This window comes from Scyliorhinus canicula, chromosome 9 (assembly GCF_902713615.1).
Source record: "Scyliorhinus canicula chromosome 9, sScyCan1.1, whole genome shotgun sequence".
In the NCBI taxonomy this organism is placed as follows: domain Eukaryota; kingdom Metazoa; phylum Chordata; class Chondrichthyes; order Carcharhiniformes; family Scyliorhinidae; genus Scyliorhinus; species Scyliorhinus canicula.
Window position 1 is genome coordinate 95843431 of NC_052154.1, and position 17059 is coordinate 95860489.

A 17059-nucleotide genomic window follows, 5' to 3' on the forward strand; every position below is an offset into this window, starting at 1 on the left:
GATGCTGCTATGCAGAGAGACCTGGGTGTCCCAGTGCATGAGTCGCAAAAAGTTGGTTTACAGGTGCAACAGGTGATTAAAAAGGCAAATGGAATTGTGCCCTTCATTGCTAGAGGGATGGAGTTTAAGATTAGGGAGGTTATGCTGCAACTGTATAAGGTGTTAGTGAGGCCACACCTGGAGTATTGTGTTCAGTTTTGGTCTCCTTACCTGAGAAAGGACGTACTGGCGCTGGAGGGTGTGCAGAAGAGATTCACTCGGTTAATCCCAGATTTGAGGGGGTTGGATTACGAGGAGAGGTTGAGTAGACTGGGACTGTACTCGTTGGAATTTAGAAGGATGCGGGGGGGATCTTATAGAAACATATAAAATTATGAAGGGAATTGATAGGATAGATGCAGGCAGGTTGTTTCCACTGGCGGGTGAAAGCAGAACTAGGGGGCATAGGTGGATTGGCCATGCTAAATTGCCCGCGGTGTCCAAAACATGTTACGTGGGAGCTACTGGGTTACGGGGATAGGGTAGATTCGTGGGCTTCAGTAGGGTGCTCTTTGTAAGAGCTGGTGCAGACTTAATGGATCGAATAGCCTTTTTCTGCAGAGTAAATTCTATGATTCTATGATTCTATAGCCTCAAAATAAGGGGAAGTAGGTTTAGGACTGAGCTTAGGAGGAACTTCTTCGCCTCCTCCTACTCCCGACTCTTTGATCATTTTAATACAACATCAGAGAGATAAATGACAATCTTCAGGATTTAATCTGTGGATTTATTCTGTTTATCCAAAGCAGTTTGGCGATCAGATTTTCATATGAAAGGAAAGTACCCAGCTCCTCAAGCAAACACAAAAGTGACAAAGTGTGCAAAGTCCATTCCATATTTTACTGCTGACAATCTTCAATCAAATCAGAATCACAGCTTGCGCAGATTAAAATAGTAAAACTTTAGATATGGAAGTCTGGAGTACAGGCCGCAGGTATCGAGGCCTGGAGTTCAGGCCGCAGATATCGAGGCCTGGAGTTCAGGCCGCAGGTATAGAGGCCTGGAGTACAGGCCGCAGATATCGAGGCCTGGAGTACAGGCCGCAGATATCGAGGCCTGGAGTTCAGGCCGCAGGTATCGAGGCCTGGAGTACAGGCCGCAGATATCGAGGCCTGGAGTACAGGCCGCAGATATCGAGGCCTGGAGTACAGGCCGCAGATATCGAGGCCTGGAGTACAGGCCGCAGATATCGAGGCCTGGAGTACAGGCCGCAGATATCGAGGCCTGGAGTACAGGCCGCAGATATCGAGGCCTGGAGTACAGGCCGCAGATATCGAGGCCTGGAGTACAGGCCGCAGATATTGAGGTCTGAAGTACAGGCTGCAGATATTGATGCCTGGAGTACAGACTGCAGATATTGAGGCCTGGAGCACAGGCCGCAGATATTGATGCCTGGAGTACAGGCTGCAGATATTGAGGCCTGGAGTACAGACTAGGTATTGAGGCCTGGAGTACAGGCTGCAGATATTGATGTCTGGAGTATAGGCTGCAGATATTGAGGCCTGGAGTACAGACTAGGTATTGAGGCCTGGAGTACAGGCTGCAGATATTGATGTCTGGAGTATAGGCTGCAGATATTGAGGCCTGGAGTTCAGGCTGCAGATATTGATGCCTGGAGTACAGATTGTAGGTATTGATGCCTGGAGTATAGGCTGCAGATATTGAGGCCTGGAGTACAGACTGTAGGTATCGAGGCCTGGAGTTCAGGCTGCAGATATCGAGGCCTGGAGTTCAGGCTGCAGATATCGAGGCCTGGAGTTCAGGCTGCAGATATCGAGGCCTGGAGTTCAGGCTGCAGATATCGAGGCCTGGAGTTCAGGCTGCAGATATCGAGGCCTGGAGTATAGGCTGCAGATATTGATGCCTGGAGTGCAGGCTGCAGGTATTGATGCCTGGAGTACAGGCCACAGCAACAGAGAAATAACAAACTGCTCAAAGGCACAAATAGAAAATTCACTTCAGGTGTGACGGGGACAACGGCCCAAAGCAGCTGGGAAGTTGACAAAGAGATTGGGATTCTGACGGTCATTACAGTCTGAAGGAGGCATGTCATCTCTTGATGGATCCAGACTGCGCCCATTCTGTAGATGGCAATAGTAAAAAAAGATTTAAATTAATAATTGGATCTGAAAGTCACGTCTCTATTAAGTTAGCAGTAGGAAAGACATGAGAGCTGATGACCAGGACCCAAAACTATTAACGTCATACAGCACAGAACAGACCCTTCGGCCCACCATGTCTATGCCGACCTTCAAATCTATACTAACATAATCTTTATTAGTCTCATCAATAGGCTTACATTAACACTACAATGAAATTACTGTGAAACTAGTAGCCACATTCCGGCACCTGTTCGGGTACACTGTGTTGTGATATGCATCACTGTAGATATACAAGGGGTTAATGTAAGTACACGTAGACTAGCTAGACACTAGAGGGAGCACCAGAGACATGACACAGACACTCAACCAATAGGTCAGTAAGATAGGACACGACCAATGGGCATTCACGATACACACAGAGGTGACACTACCACAGGGGGGCATTACACCAACCCATATATAAAGGACACAGCAAACATGATCTTCCTCTTTCCAGTGGAGACACAGGGTTGATTCAACATCACACCCACCACGAGGATTGTAGCAGGCTGGTTCGTCAGTTTGAGTAGCTATAGATAGAGAAATACAGTACAGAACAGGCCCTTCGGCCCACGATGTTGTGCTGAACTTTTGTCCTAGGTTAATCATAGAATTTTGGACACTAAGGGCAATTTCTCATGACCAATCCACCCAACATGCACATCTTTGGACTGTGGGAGGAAACCGGAGTACCTGGAGGAAACCCACGCACACACGGGGAGGATGTGCAGACTCCACACAGACAGTGACCCAAGTCGAAATCGAACTTGGGACCCTGGAGCTGTGAAGCAATTGTGCTATCCACAATGCTACCATGCTGCCCTTAAGAAGAAATTAATCTACACTCCATTATTCTACCCTAATCCATGTACCTATCCAATAGCCGCTTGAAGGTCCCTAACGTTTCCGACTCAACTACTTCCACAGGCAGTGCATTCCATGCCCCCACTACTCTCTGGGTAAAGAACCTACCTCTGACATTGCCCCTATATCGTCCACCATTTACCTTAAATTTATGTCCCCTTGTAATGGTTTGTTCCACCCGGGGAAAAAGTCTCTGTCTACTCTATCTATTCCCCTGATCATCTTATAAACCTCTATCAAGTCACCCCTCATCCTTCTCCTTGTAAGGACTTAAGACTTGTAAGGCAAGACCTACCCCTCACAAATCCATGCTGACTATCCCTAATCAAGCAGTGTCTTTCCAGATGCTCAGAAATCCTATCCCTCAGTACCCTTTCCATTACTTTGTCTACCACCGAAGTAAGACTAACTGGCCTGTAATTCCCAGAGTTATCCCTATTTCCTTTTTTGAACAGGGGCACGACATTCGCCACTCTCCAATCCTCTGGTACCACTCCTGTTGACAGCGAGGACAAAACGATCATTGCCAACGACTCTGCAATTTTATTTCTTGCTTCCCATAGAATCCTTGGATATATCCCGTCAGGCCCAGGGCACTTGTCTATCCTCAAGTTTTTCAAAACGCCCAACACATCTTCCTTCCTAACAAGTATCTCCTCGAGCTTAACAGTCTGTTTCACACTGTCCTCTCCAACAATATGAAAAAAGATATGAAAGATATGAAAATTGCTTATTGTCACGAGTAGGCTTCAAATGAAGTTACTGTGAAAAGCCCCTAGTCGCCACATTCCGGCGCCTGTTCAGGGAGGCTGTTACGGGAATCGAACCGTGCTGCTGGCCTGCTTTCAAAGCCAGCGAATTAGCCCTGTGCTAAACAGCCCTCTCGTTTGTAAATACTGAAGAAAAATACTTGTTCAAGACCTCTCCTATCTCTTCAGACTCAATACACAATCTCCCGCTACTGTCCTTGATCGGACCTACCCTCGCTCTAGTCATTCTCATGTTTCTCACATATGTGTAAAAGGCCTTGGGGTTTTTCTTGATCCTACCCGCCAAAGATTTTTCATGCCCTCTCTTAGCTCTCCTAATCCCTTTCTTCAGTTCCCTCCTGACTATCTTGAATCCCTCCAGCGCCCTGTCTGAACCTTGTTTCCTCAGCCTTATAGAAGTCTCCTTCTTCCTCTTAACAAGACATTCAACCTCTCTTGTCAACCATGGTTCCCTCACTCGACCATCTCTTCCCTGCCTGACAGGGACATACATATCAAAAACACGCAGTACCTGTTTCTTGAACAAGTTCCACATTTCACTTGTGTCCTTCCCTGACAGCCTATGTTCCCAACTTATGCACTTCAATTCTTGTCTGACAGTATTACCATAAGACATAGGACATAGGAGTGGAAGTAAGGCCATTCGGCCCATCGAGTCCACTCCACCATTCAATCATGGTTGATTTCAACTCCATTTACCCGCTCTCTCCCCATAGCCCTTAATTCCTCGAGAAATCAAGAATTTATCAATTTCTGTCTTAAAGACACTCAATGTCCCGGCCTCCACCGCCCTCTGTGGCAATGAATTCCACAGACCTACCACTCTCTGGCTGAAGAAATTTCTCCTCATCTCTGTTCTAAAGTGACTCCCTTTTATTCTAAGGCTGTGCCCCCGCGTCCTAGTCTCCCCTGCTAATGGAAACAACTTCCCTACGTCCATCCTATCCAAGCCATTCATTATCTTGTACGTTTCTATTAGATCTCCCCTCAACCTCCTAAACTCCAATGAATATAATCCCACGATCCTCAGACGTTCATCGTATGTTAGGCCTACCATTCCTGGGATCATCCGTGTGAATCTCCGCTGGACCCGCTCCAGTGCCAGTATGTCCTTCCTGAGGTATGGGGCCCAAAATTGCTCACAGTATTCTAAATGGGGCCTAACTAGTGCTTTATAAAGCCTCAGAAGTACATCCCTGCTTTTATATTCCAAGCCTCTTGAGATAAATGACAACATTACATTTGCTTTCTTAATTACGGACTCAACCTGCAAGTTTACCTTTAGAGAATCCTGGACTAGGACTCCCAAGTCCCTTTGCACTTTAGCATTATGAATTTTGTCACCGTTTAGAAAATAGTCCATGCCTCTATTCTTTTTTCCAAAGTGCAAGACCTCGCACTTGCCCACGTTGAATTTCATCAGCCACTTCTTGGACCATTCTCCTAAACTGTCTAAATCTTTCTGCAGCCTCCCCACCTCCTCAATACTACCTGCCCCTCCACCTATCTTTGTATCATCGGCAAACTTGGCCAGAATGCCCCCAGTCCCGTCATCTAGATCGTTAATATATAAAGAGAACAGCTGTGGCCCCAACACTGAACCCTGCGGGACACCACTTGTCACCGGTTGCCATTCCGAAAAAGAACCTTTTATCCCAACTCTCTGCCTTCTGTCTGACAGCCAATCGTCAATCCATGTTAGTACCTTGCCTCGAATACCATGGGCCCTTATTTTACTCAGCAGTCTCCCGTGAGGCACCTTGTCAAAGGCCTTTTGGAAGTCAAGATAGATAACATCCATTGGCTCTCCTTGGTCTAACCTATTTGTTATCTCTTCAAAGAACTCTAACAGGTTTGTCAGGCACGACCTCCCCTTACTAAATCCATGCTGACTTGTCCTAATCCGACCCTGCACTTCCAAGAATTTAGAAATCTCATCCTTAACGATGGATTCTAGAATTTTGCCAACAACCGAGGTTAGGCTAATTGGCCTATAATTTTCCATCTTTTTTCTTGTTCCCTTCTTGAACAGGGGGGTTACAACAGCGATTTTCCAATCCTCTGGGACTTTCCCTGATTCCAGTGACTTTTGAAAGATCATAACTAACGCCTCCACTATTTCTTCAGCTATCTCCTTTAGAACTCTAGGATGTAGCCCATCTGGGCCCGGAGATTTATCAATTTTCAGACCTTTTAGTTTCTCTAGCACCTTCTCCTTTGTGATGGCAACCATATTCAACTCTGCCCCGACTTTCCTGAATTGTTGGGATATTACTCATGTCTTCTACTGTGAAGACTGACGCAAAGTACTTATTAAGTTCCTCAGCTATTTCCTTGTCTCCCATCACTAGATTACCAGCGTCATTTTGGAGCGGCCCAATGTCTACTTTTGCCTCCCGTTTGTTTTTAATGTATTTAAAGAAACTTTTACTATCATTCCTAATGTTACTGGCTAGCCTACCTTCATATTTGATCCTCTCCTTCCTTATTTCTCTCTTTGTTATCCTCTGTTTGTTTTTGTAGCCTTCCCAATCTTCTGACTTCCCACTACTCTTTGCCACATTATAGGCTCTCTCTTTTGCCTTGATGCATTCCCTGACTTCCTTTGTCAGCCATGGCTGCCTAATCCTCCCTCTGATAACCTTTCTTTTCTTTGGGATGAACCTCTGCACTGTGTCCTCAATTACTCCCAGAAACTCCTGCCATTGCTGTTCTACTGTCTTTCCCACTAGGCTCTGCTTCCAGTCGATTTTCGTCAGTTCCTCCCTCATGCGCCTGTAATTACCTTTATTTAACTGTAAAACCTTTACATCTGATTCTACCTTCTTTCTTTCAAATTGCAGACTGAATTCTACCATATTATGATCACTGCTTCCTAAGTGTTCCCTTACTTTAAGATCTTTTATCAATTCTGGCTCATTACATAACACTAAGTCCAGAATAGCCTGTTCCCTCGTGGGCTCCATCACAAGCTGTTCCAAAAAGCCATCCTGTAAACATTCAATGAATTCCCTTTCTTTGGGTCCACTGGCAACATTATTTACCCAGTCCACCTGCATATTGAAGTCCCCCATGATCACTGTGACCTTGCCTTTCTGACATGCCCTTTCTATTTCGTGGTGCATTTTGTGCCCCTGGTCCTGACCACTGTCAGGAGGCCTGTACATAACTCCCATTATGGTTTTTTTGCCTTTGTGGTTCCTCAACTCTACCCACACAGACTCCACATCGTCTGACCCTATGTCGTTTAGTGCTATTGATTTAATTTCATTTCTAATTAACAAGGCAACCCCGCCCCCTCTACCCACCTCTCTGTCTTTTCGATAGGTTGTAAATCCCTGGATGTTTAACTGCCAGTCCTGAACCCCCTGCAACCACGTCTCTGTGATGCCTACCACATCATACCTGCCAGTCACAATCTGGGCCACAAGCTCATCTACCTTGTTCCGTACACTGCGGGCATTTAAATATAGCACCTTTAATTCCCTATTGACTGTCCCTTTTTGTTTTCTTAGCGTGGTGATTGTATTTACCCTTCCCCCAATTGTAAACCTTGCCCTGTTGCACGCACCTATCCCTCTCCATTACTAAAGTGAAAGTCACAGAATTGTGGTCACTACCTCCAAAATGCTCCCCCACTAACAAATCTATCACCTGGCCTGGTTCATTACCAAGTACCAAATCCAATGTAACCTCCCCTCTGGTCGGACAGTCTACATACTGTGTTAGAAAAGCGTCCTGGACACACTGCACAAACACTACCCCATCCAAACTATTTGATCAAAAGAGTTTCCACTCAATGTTTGGGAAGTTGAAGTCACCCATGACTACTACCCTGTGACTTCTGCACCTTTCCAAAATCTGTTTCCCAATCTATTCCTCCACATCTCTGCTGCTATTGGGGGGCCTATAGAAAACTTCCAACAAGGTGACTGCTCCTTTCCTATTTCTGACTTCAACCCATACTACCTCAGTAGGCAGATCCTCCTCGAACTGCCTTTCTGCAGCTGTTATACTATCTCTAATTAACAATGCCACACCCCCCCCCCCCACCTCTTTTACCATCCTCCCTAATCTTGTTGAAACATCTATAACCAGGGACCTCCAACAACCATTTCTGCCCCTCTTTTATCCAAGTTTCCGTGATGGCCACCACATCGTAGTCCCAAGTACCGATCCATGCCTTAAGTTCACCCACCTTATTCCTGATGCTTCTTGCATTGAAGTATACACACTTCAACCCATCTCCGTGCATGCAAGTACTCTCCTTAGTCAGTGTTACCTTCCCCACTGCATCACTACTTGCTTTGGCGCCCTGAATATCGGCTTCCTTAGTTGCTGGACTACAAATCCGGTTCCCATTCCCCAGCCAAATTAGTTTAAACCCTCCCGAAGAGTACTATAGAAGGATTAACAGTAGTGGCAATCCGAGTCGGAGAATTGTAAATAGTTTAATAAACGTGTTGAAGTTATCTCCACGTCTGAACCTTCCTTTGTCAGAGTGAACATCAAGGAAGCAGCTTATGCTACACCAAGAGCATAACAAGACACACTGAATAAGAATTCAGATGTCCAAATTACCTAACAGCACGTCTTTCGGGACTTGTGGGTGGAAACCGGAGCACCCGGAGGAAACTCACGCAGACTCGGGGAGATCGTGCAGACTCCGCACAGACAGTGAGCCAAGCAGGGAATCAAACCTGCGTCCCTGGCTCTGTGAAGTAACAGTGATAACCATTGTGCTATCATGCTGCTCATAATCCCATTTACCAGCACTTGGTCCTTAGCGTACTCTGCCTTGGCAATTTGAAGTGCTCATCCAGATGCATCTTTAATGTTGTGAGAGTTCCTGCCTCCACCACCCTCTCAGGCAGAGTGTTCCATATTCCCACCACCCTCTGGGTGAAAAATTTTTTCCTCAGGGCCCCTCTAAACCACTTACTTCTCACCGTAAACCCATGCCCTCTGGCCTTAGACACCTCTGCCAATGGGGAAAAGATTCTTACAATCTACCTTATTGATTCCTCTCATAATTTGTATGCCTCTATCAGATCACCAGCCTCCTCTGCTCCAGAGAAAGCAAACCCAGCCTCTCCAGTCTCTACCCATAGCTGAAACTTTCCATCCCATGCAACATCCTGGTGAATCTCCTCTGCACCCCCTCCAGTGCAATCACATCCTTCTGATGGTGTGATGACCAGAACTGCACACAATATTCTATCTGTGGCACAACCAACCATGCTTCAAATTCTATGCCCTGGCCAATGAAGCATTCAATATGTCTTCTTCACCACTTTATCTACCTGTGCTGACACCTTCAGTGATCCATGGACTTGTACACCAAGGTTATTACTCCCCAAGGACCTACCGTTCATGCTGTATATTCTATCCTTATTAGACTGCGCAAAATACATCACTTCACACGGATCAGGATTAAATTCCATCTGCCATTGCTCTGGCCAACTTACCAGCTGATCAATATCAGTTTGTAGCCTCAGACTATCCTCCTCACTATCAACAACAGCACCAATTTTTGTGTAATTTGCAAACTTAATAATTCTTCATTCTACATTTACATCCAAGTAGTTAATGTATATAACAAACAGAAAGGGTCCAAGCACCAATCCCTGTGGTACACCCCTGGTTACAGGCTTCCAATCACAAAGCAGCCGACCATCCTTTGCTGTTAACAAACCAATTTTGGATCCAATGTGACAACTTGCCTTGGATCGCAATGGGCTCTAACCCTGCACCCACCTCCCTCCTAAACCAGTGGTGTCAGGGGGGGGGGGGGGGGGGGGGGGGGGGGGGCAATGGGAGATGAAACAGATGGCATGGGGGGGTGACACAGAAGTGGGGAATGGGGGGGTGCTAGAGGGGAAATGGGGGTAACACTGAGGGGGAATGGGGGGGTGACACAGAGGGGAAATAGGGGGGGTGACACAGAGGGGAAATGGGGGGGTGACACAGAGGGGGAATGGGGGGGTGACACACAGGGGGATTGGGGGGTGACACTGAGGGGGGAATGGGGAGTGACACTGAGGGGGGAATGGGGAGTGACACTGAGGGGGGAATGGGGAGTGACACTGAGGGGGAATGGGGAGTGACACTGAGGGGGAAATGGGGAGTGACACTGAGGGGGGAATGGGGAGTGACACTGAGGGGGGAATGGGGAGTGACACTGAGGGGGGAATGGGGAGTGACACTGAGGGGGGAATGGGGAGTGACACTGAGGGGGGAATGGGGAGTGACACTGAGGGGGGGAATGGGGTGTGACACTGAGGTTGGGAATGGGGCGTGACACTGAGGGCGGAATGGGGAGTGACACTGAGGTTGGGAATGGGGAGTGACACACAGGCGTGGGAATGGGGAGTGACACAGAGCGGTGGAATGGAGAGTGACACAGAGGTGGGAATGGGGAGTGACACAGAGGCGGGAATGGGGAGTGACATTCAGGGGGGGAATGGGTGTGATGCTGAGGCAGGAAAGGGGAAGGACACTGAGGGGGGAATGAGGAGTGACACAGAGGCGTGAATGGGGAGTGACTTCGAGGGGGGAATGGGGAGTGACACTGAGGCGGGAATGGGGAGTGACACTGAGGCGGGAATGGGGAGTGACACAGAGGCCGGGAATGGGGAATGACACAGAGGGAGGGAATGGGGAATGACACAGAGGCGGGGGAATGGGAAGTGACACAGAGCGGGAATGGGGAGTGACATTGAGGGGGGGAATGGGGTGTGACACTGAAGGGAGGAATGCGGTGTGACACTGAGGCGGGAATGGGGCTTAACACTGAGCGGGGGAATGGGGAGTGACAAAGAGGGGGGGAATGAAGAGTGACACTGAGTGGGGGAATGGGGAGTGACACTGAGGAGGGAATGGGGAGTGACACTGAGGGGGGGAATGGGGTGTGACAATGAGGTTGGGAATGGGGAGTGACACTGAGGGGGGAATGGGGAGTGACACTGAGGTTGGGAATGGGGAGTGACACACAGGCGTGGGAATGGGGAGTGACACTGAGGGGGGGAATGGGGAGTGACACAGGCGGGGGAATGGGGAGTGACACAGAGCGGTGGAATGGGGAGTGACACAGAGGCGGGAATGGGGAGTGACACTCGCGGGGAATGGGTGTGACGCTGAAGTGGGAAAGGGGAAGGACACTGAGGGGGGAATGGGGAGTGACACAGAGGCGGGAATGGGGAGTGACTTCGAGGGGGGAATGGGGAGTGACACTGAGGGGACGAATGGGGAGTGACACTGAGGGGGGGACTGGGGAGTGACACAGGCGGTGGAATGGGGAGTGACACAGAGGCAGGAATGGGGAGTGACACTCGGGGGGAATGGGTGTGACGCTGAGGTGGGAAAGGGGAAGGACACTGAGGGGGGAATGGGGAGTGACAGAGGCGGGAATGGGGAGTGACTTCGAGGGGGGAATGGGGAGTGACACTGAGGGGTGGAATGGGGAGTGACACTGAGGGGGGGAATGGGGAGTGACACTGAGGGGTGGAATGGGGAGTGACACTGAGGGGGGAATGGGGAGTGACACTGAGGGGGGAATGGGGAGTGACACTGAGGGGGGAATGGGGAGTGACACTGAGGGGGGAATGGGGAGTGACACTGAGGGGGAATGGGGAGTGACACTGAGGGGGGAATGGGGAGTGACACAGAGGCCGGGAATGGGGAATGACACAGAGGGAGGGAATGGAGAATGACACAGAGGCGGGGGAATGGGAAGTGACACAGAGCGGGAATGGGGAGTGACATTGAGGGGGGGAATGGGGTGTGACACTGAAGGAAGGAATGGGGTGTGACATTGAGGCGGGAATGGGGCGTAGCACTGAACGGGGGAATGGGGAGTGACAAAGAGGGGGGGAATGGGGAGTGACACAGTGAGGCGGAATGGGGAGTGACACAGAGAGGCGGAATGGGGAGTGACACAGAGGCGGAATGGGGAGTGGCACAGAGAGGCGGAATGGGGAGTGACACTGAGCGGGGAATGGGGAGTGACACTGAGCGGGGAATGGGGAGTGACATTGAGGGGGGGAATGGGGTGTGACACTGAGGTGGGAATGGGGAGTAACACTGAGCGGGGGAATGGGGAGTGACAAAGTGGGGGGAAATGGGGAGTGACACAGAGCGACAGAATGGGGAGTGACACAGAGGCGGGAATGGGGAGTGACAAAGAGGCGGGAATGGGGAGTGACACTGAGCGGGGGAATGGGTCGTGACACAGAGGCAGGAATTGGGAGTGACATGGCGGCAGGGTGGTTACCACTGCTGTCTCACAGCTCCAGGGACCCTGGTTCAATTCCAGCCTCGGTTAACTGACTGTGCGGAGTCTGCACGTTCTTCCTGTGTCTCTGGGGTTTCCTCGTGTGCTCCGCTTTCCCCCTACAGTCCAAAGATGTGCAGGTTAGGTGGACCGTCCATGCTAAATTGACCTTAGTGTCCAAAAAGTTTAGGTGGGGTTATGGGTTAGGGTGGAGGCGTGGGCTTAAGTAGGGTGCTCTTTCCAAGGGCTGGTGCAGACTCGATTGGCCAAATGGCCTCCTTCTGCACTGTAGGGATTCTGTGATACTGAGGGAGAGGTTCATGTCGCTCTCAGCTGGACGGTTACTCCAGTTGCACTCTGCTCTTTGATCTAGTAAATAAATCTCCTCCTGATGTTTAGGGCATGAGCATTTTGTTGTATTTGATTTATTGCCATGTGTACCGAGGTGCAGTGAAAAGTATGGTTCTGCATTCAATCCAGACAGATCGTTCCATACATACAAAATATAGGGCATCCTTAAATACACAATATAAAAAAAAGACAGACATCGTGATTTATAAAGGAATGTAGTATTACTCAGTAGAGAAGATGCATGGAGAGATCAGTTCAGTGCATAGGAGGACTTTTGTATCTCCTGTCCGATGGAAGAAGTTGAATTAGAGAATAACCCGGGTGGGAGGAGTGTTTGATTATGCTGCCTGCTTTCCCCCAGGCAGTGGGAAGTGCAGACAGAACCAATGGATGGGAGACAGGTTCATGTGATGGACTGAGTGGTGTTCACGATCCTGTAGTTTCTTACGGTCTTGGGCCGAGCAGTTGCTATACCAGGCTGTGATTCAGCCAGTATGACTCCAGCCCCTGCAGCCTCGATGCCAAAACGCACCCGCCAGGCCCTCCCCACCCGGGCCCTCCCTGCCAATTGATTTGCTCTCATGTATTTCCCTTCAATCTCACCTGGATATCGTTCACTCCTTTTGTACCCACCTGGTGCGCAGTCGATGCTCTCGATGGCAGACACTCCATGTAGAATCTTGGAATGGCAACGTTAAAGGTAGTCCTTTTCCTGGAAAGGTGGTGGAAGGTATAGTAACCTTCCATATAACCCAAAGGGGTGGTAAAGGTGGTGCAGCTGGTGTACTCATGCACAGTACCAGGGTGTAGCACTGGGAACTCACCTACAGTAAAGAGAGAGAGTGTCATTGTCCTTCCTGTTGGTTCTTGTTTCTTCCCTTATTTTCCCTTTCTTTTATTTTTGCCCTTACATTTTTGATCCATGGATGTTTAATGGACCTGTGACTATCAAGCAAAGCAGACTGCAAGCAGCTTATTTTAATTCAAACAGAAGGATCCAGAAGGCTGTAACTTCAGTGATGACTTGGCTTGATTGATTTTGCTGAGGCCAAATGTTGTCCCAAAATTATGCTTGCCCAGTAACAGGTGGTGATTGGATCAGATCCCACTGGAATGTTTCTAGAGGCATGAGGTTCTAGTTTGGACTCTGTTGATTCTGCAGCTTGGATGGAGGGATCTAACCAGTCCTCTCCATAATCCTGAGAGCGTTGACTCTCTCTCCAGCAAGACTCGGTGTCATTCTCTTGAGACTACAAAGGCTTGAAGTCAAACGATGAGCTGAAAGCCACGTTTGATGTCAAATAAATTGTCTGTACAGAAAGATATAGGCCTGGATGTGAACCTCGAGCTGAAGGCACATTTTGATAAGAAATAAAGTGTTTCTCCAGAAAGCCTACTGCCTGTAAGTGCACTCATTGAATGACTCAGCAAGGAAGACCATTCCTAGCTGTAAACCAGAGACTTTTATCAACCAGCGGGCTGTGAGGAAAGTGTGCTAAAGAACCACCATTTGAAGCAAAGTTTTGACTTTCTTCCTTATTATCTTTAGAGATTTGGAGGTAGGTGAGCATTTTGGTGATAGTGACCACAATTCGATTACGTTTACTTTAGTGATGGAAAGGGATAGGTATAAACCGCAGGGCAAGAGTTATTGCTGGGGGAAAGGCAATTATGATGCGATGAGGCAAGACTTAGGATGCATCGCCTGGAGAGGAAAACTGCAGGGGATGGACACAATGGAAATGTGGAGCACGTTCAAGGAACAGCTACTGCATGTCCTTGATAAGTATGTACCTGTTAGGCAGGGAGGAAGTGGTCGAGTGAGGGAACCATGGGTAACTAAAGCAGTTGAAACACTTGTCAAGAGGAAGAAGGAGGCTTATGTGAAGATGAGACGTGATGGTTCAGTTGGGTCGCTTGAGAGTTACAAGTTAGCTAGGAAGGCTCGAAAGAGAGAGCTAAGAAGAGCCAAGCTAGGACATAAGAAGTCTTTGGCAGGTAGGATCAAGGATAACCCTAAAACTTTCTATAGGTATGTCAGGAATAAAAGAATGACTAAGGTAAGAGTAGGGCCAGTCAAGGACAGTAATGGGAAGTTGTGCGTAGAGTCCGAGGAGATAGGAGAGGTGCTAAATGAGTATTTTTCGTCAGTATTCACACAGGAAAAAGACAAAGTTGTCGAGGAGAATACTGAGAAACAGGCTACTGGACTAGAAGGGCTTGAGGTTCATAAGGAGGAGGTGTTAGCGATTCTGGAAAGTGTGAAAATAGATAAGTCCCCTGGGCCGGATGGGATTTATCCTAGGATTCTCTGGGAAGCTAGGGAGGAGATTGCTGAGCCTTTGGCTTTGATCTTTAAGTCATCTTTGTCTACAGGAATAGTGCCAGAGGACTGGAGGATAGCAAATGTTGTCCCCTTGTTCAAGAAGGGGAGTAGAGATAACCCCGGTAACTATAGACCAGTGAGCCTTACTTCTGTTGTGGGAAAAGTCTTGGAAAGGTTTAAAAGAGATAGGATGTATAATCATCTGGAATGGAATAATTTGATTAGAGATAGTCAACATGGTTTTGTGAAGAGTAGGTCGTGCCTCACAAACCTCATTGAGTTCTTCGAGAAGGTTACCAAACAGGTGGAGGAGGGTAAAGCAGTTGATGTGGTGTGTATGGATTTCAGTAAAGCGTTTGATAAGGTTCCCCACGGTAGGCTATTGCAGAAAATACAGAGGCATGGGATTCAGGGTGATTTAGCAGTTTGGATCAGAAATTGGCTAGCTGATAGAAGACAAAGAGTTGTGGTTGATGGGAAATGCTCTGACTGGTGTCCAGTTACTAGTGGTGTGCCACAAGGATCTGTTTTGGGGCCGTTGCTGTTTGTCATTTTTATAAATGACCTGGAGGAGGGCGTAGAAGGATGGGTGAGTAAATTTGCAGATGACACTAAAGTCGGTGGAGTTGTGGACAGTGCAGAAGGATGTTACAAGTTACAGAGGGACATAGATAAGCTGCAGAGCTGGGCTGACAGGTGGCAAATGGAGTTTAATGTAGAAAAGTGTGAGGTGATTCATTTTGGAAGGAATAACAGGAAGGCAGAGTACTGGGCTAATGGTAAGATTCTTGGTAGTGTGGACGAGCAGAGAGATCTCGGTGTCCATGTCCATAGATCCCTGAAAGTTGCTACCCAGGTTGAGAGGGTTGTTAAGAAGGCGTACGGTGTGTTAGCTTTTATTGGTAGAGGAATTGAGTTTCGGAGCCATGAGGTCATGTTGCAGTTGTACAAAACTCTGGTACGGCCGCATTTGGAGTATTGTGTGCAGTTCTGGTCGCCACATTATAGGAAGGATGTGGAAGCATTGGAAAGGGTACAGAGGAGATTTACAAGAATGTTGCCTGGTATGGAGGGAAGATCATATGAGGAAAGGCTGAAGGACTTGAGGCTGTTTTCGTTAGAGAGAAGAAGGTTAAGAGGTGACTTAATTGAGGCATACATGATGATCAGAGGATTAGATAGGATGGACATCGAGAGCCTTTTCCCTCGGATGGTGATGTCCAGCACGAGGGGACATAGCTTTAAATTGAGGGGAGATAGATATAGGACAGATGTCAGAGGTAGGTTCTTTACTCAGAGAGTAGTAAGGGCGTGGAATGCCCTGCCTGCAACAGTAGTGGACTCGCCAACACTATACGCATTCAAATGGTCATTGGATAGGCATATGGACGATAAGGGAATAGTGTAGAGGGACTTTAGAAGGGTTTCACAGGACAGAGCAACATCGTGGGCCGAAGGGCCTGTACTGCGCTGTAATGTTCTATGTTCTATCTTTACCACCCCACCCCCCCCCCCCCCCGTGTATTCCTGTCTCGTGTGTGGGTAGAGGGTGGGGCACACAAAGGGGGCAATAGGTTAGCTTGTTATCCAGTTGTATTTACTGCATATTTCATGATGGTTCTAGCTATAAATAAACATATTGTTGGTAATTGGTAACACGGGAAAGCATGGCGAGAGTAAGGGCTGCGGGGAGACGGCACAGTGGTTGATGGAGCAGCTGGTGCCATTTTTCGAGGTTTGCTACGCCAAGCTGAAGAAGGACACGCTGGACTCGATCAAGGCTTCAATTGATCAAGTGGTGCAGAATCAAGAGACCCACGGAAGAGCGATCCAGGAGATGGAGAAAAAGGTGTCCGAGCACAAGGAATACATAACCGTGCTGGAGACCAAGGTGGAGATGATGAATGACTGCCAGAAAAGAATGCAGGAGAAGCTGGCGGACCTGAAGAACAAGTCCAGGAGGCAGAATCTTACAATTGTCAGCCTCCCTGAAGGCAGTGAGGGATCGGATGCGAGGGCTTATGTGACGGACATGTTGGAGACGTTGATGAGGGCTGAGGCGTTCCCTCGGCCCCTGGAAGTCGATAGAGCGCACAGAGCCCTCGCAAGGAAGCCCCGAGCAAACGAGCTGCCGAGGGCGATGGTGGTACGCTTACACCAATTCCTGGACAACGGACACGTTCTGCGATGGGCCAAGAAAGAACAGAGCAGCAAGTGGGAGAATTGTGAGTTGTGCATTTATCAGGACCTGGGTGTGGATTTGGCCAAGAGGCGGGCTGGGTTTATTCAGGCAAAA

General features: G+C 48.4%; 1 protein-coding gene across 1 annotated transcript in view; it reads right to left on the minus strand.

The window, feature by feature from the left end:
• Positions 1–745: 745 nt before the first annotated feature.
• The window catches only part of fbxo3 (F-box protein 3), a 73350-nt gene continuing 57036 nt past the window's right edge, over positions 746–17059 (minus strand). The window contains exons 10-11 of the mRNA XM_038807229.1: positions 13071–13261; positions 746–2120 (exon numbers count right to left, since the gene is read on the minus strand). Coding sequence (XP_038663157.1) covers positions 1998–2120; positions 13071–13261 — 314 coding nt within the window. The 3' untranslated portion in view covers positions 746–1997. The remainder of the gene's footprint in view (positions 2121–13070; positions 13262–17059) is intronic.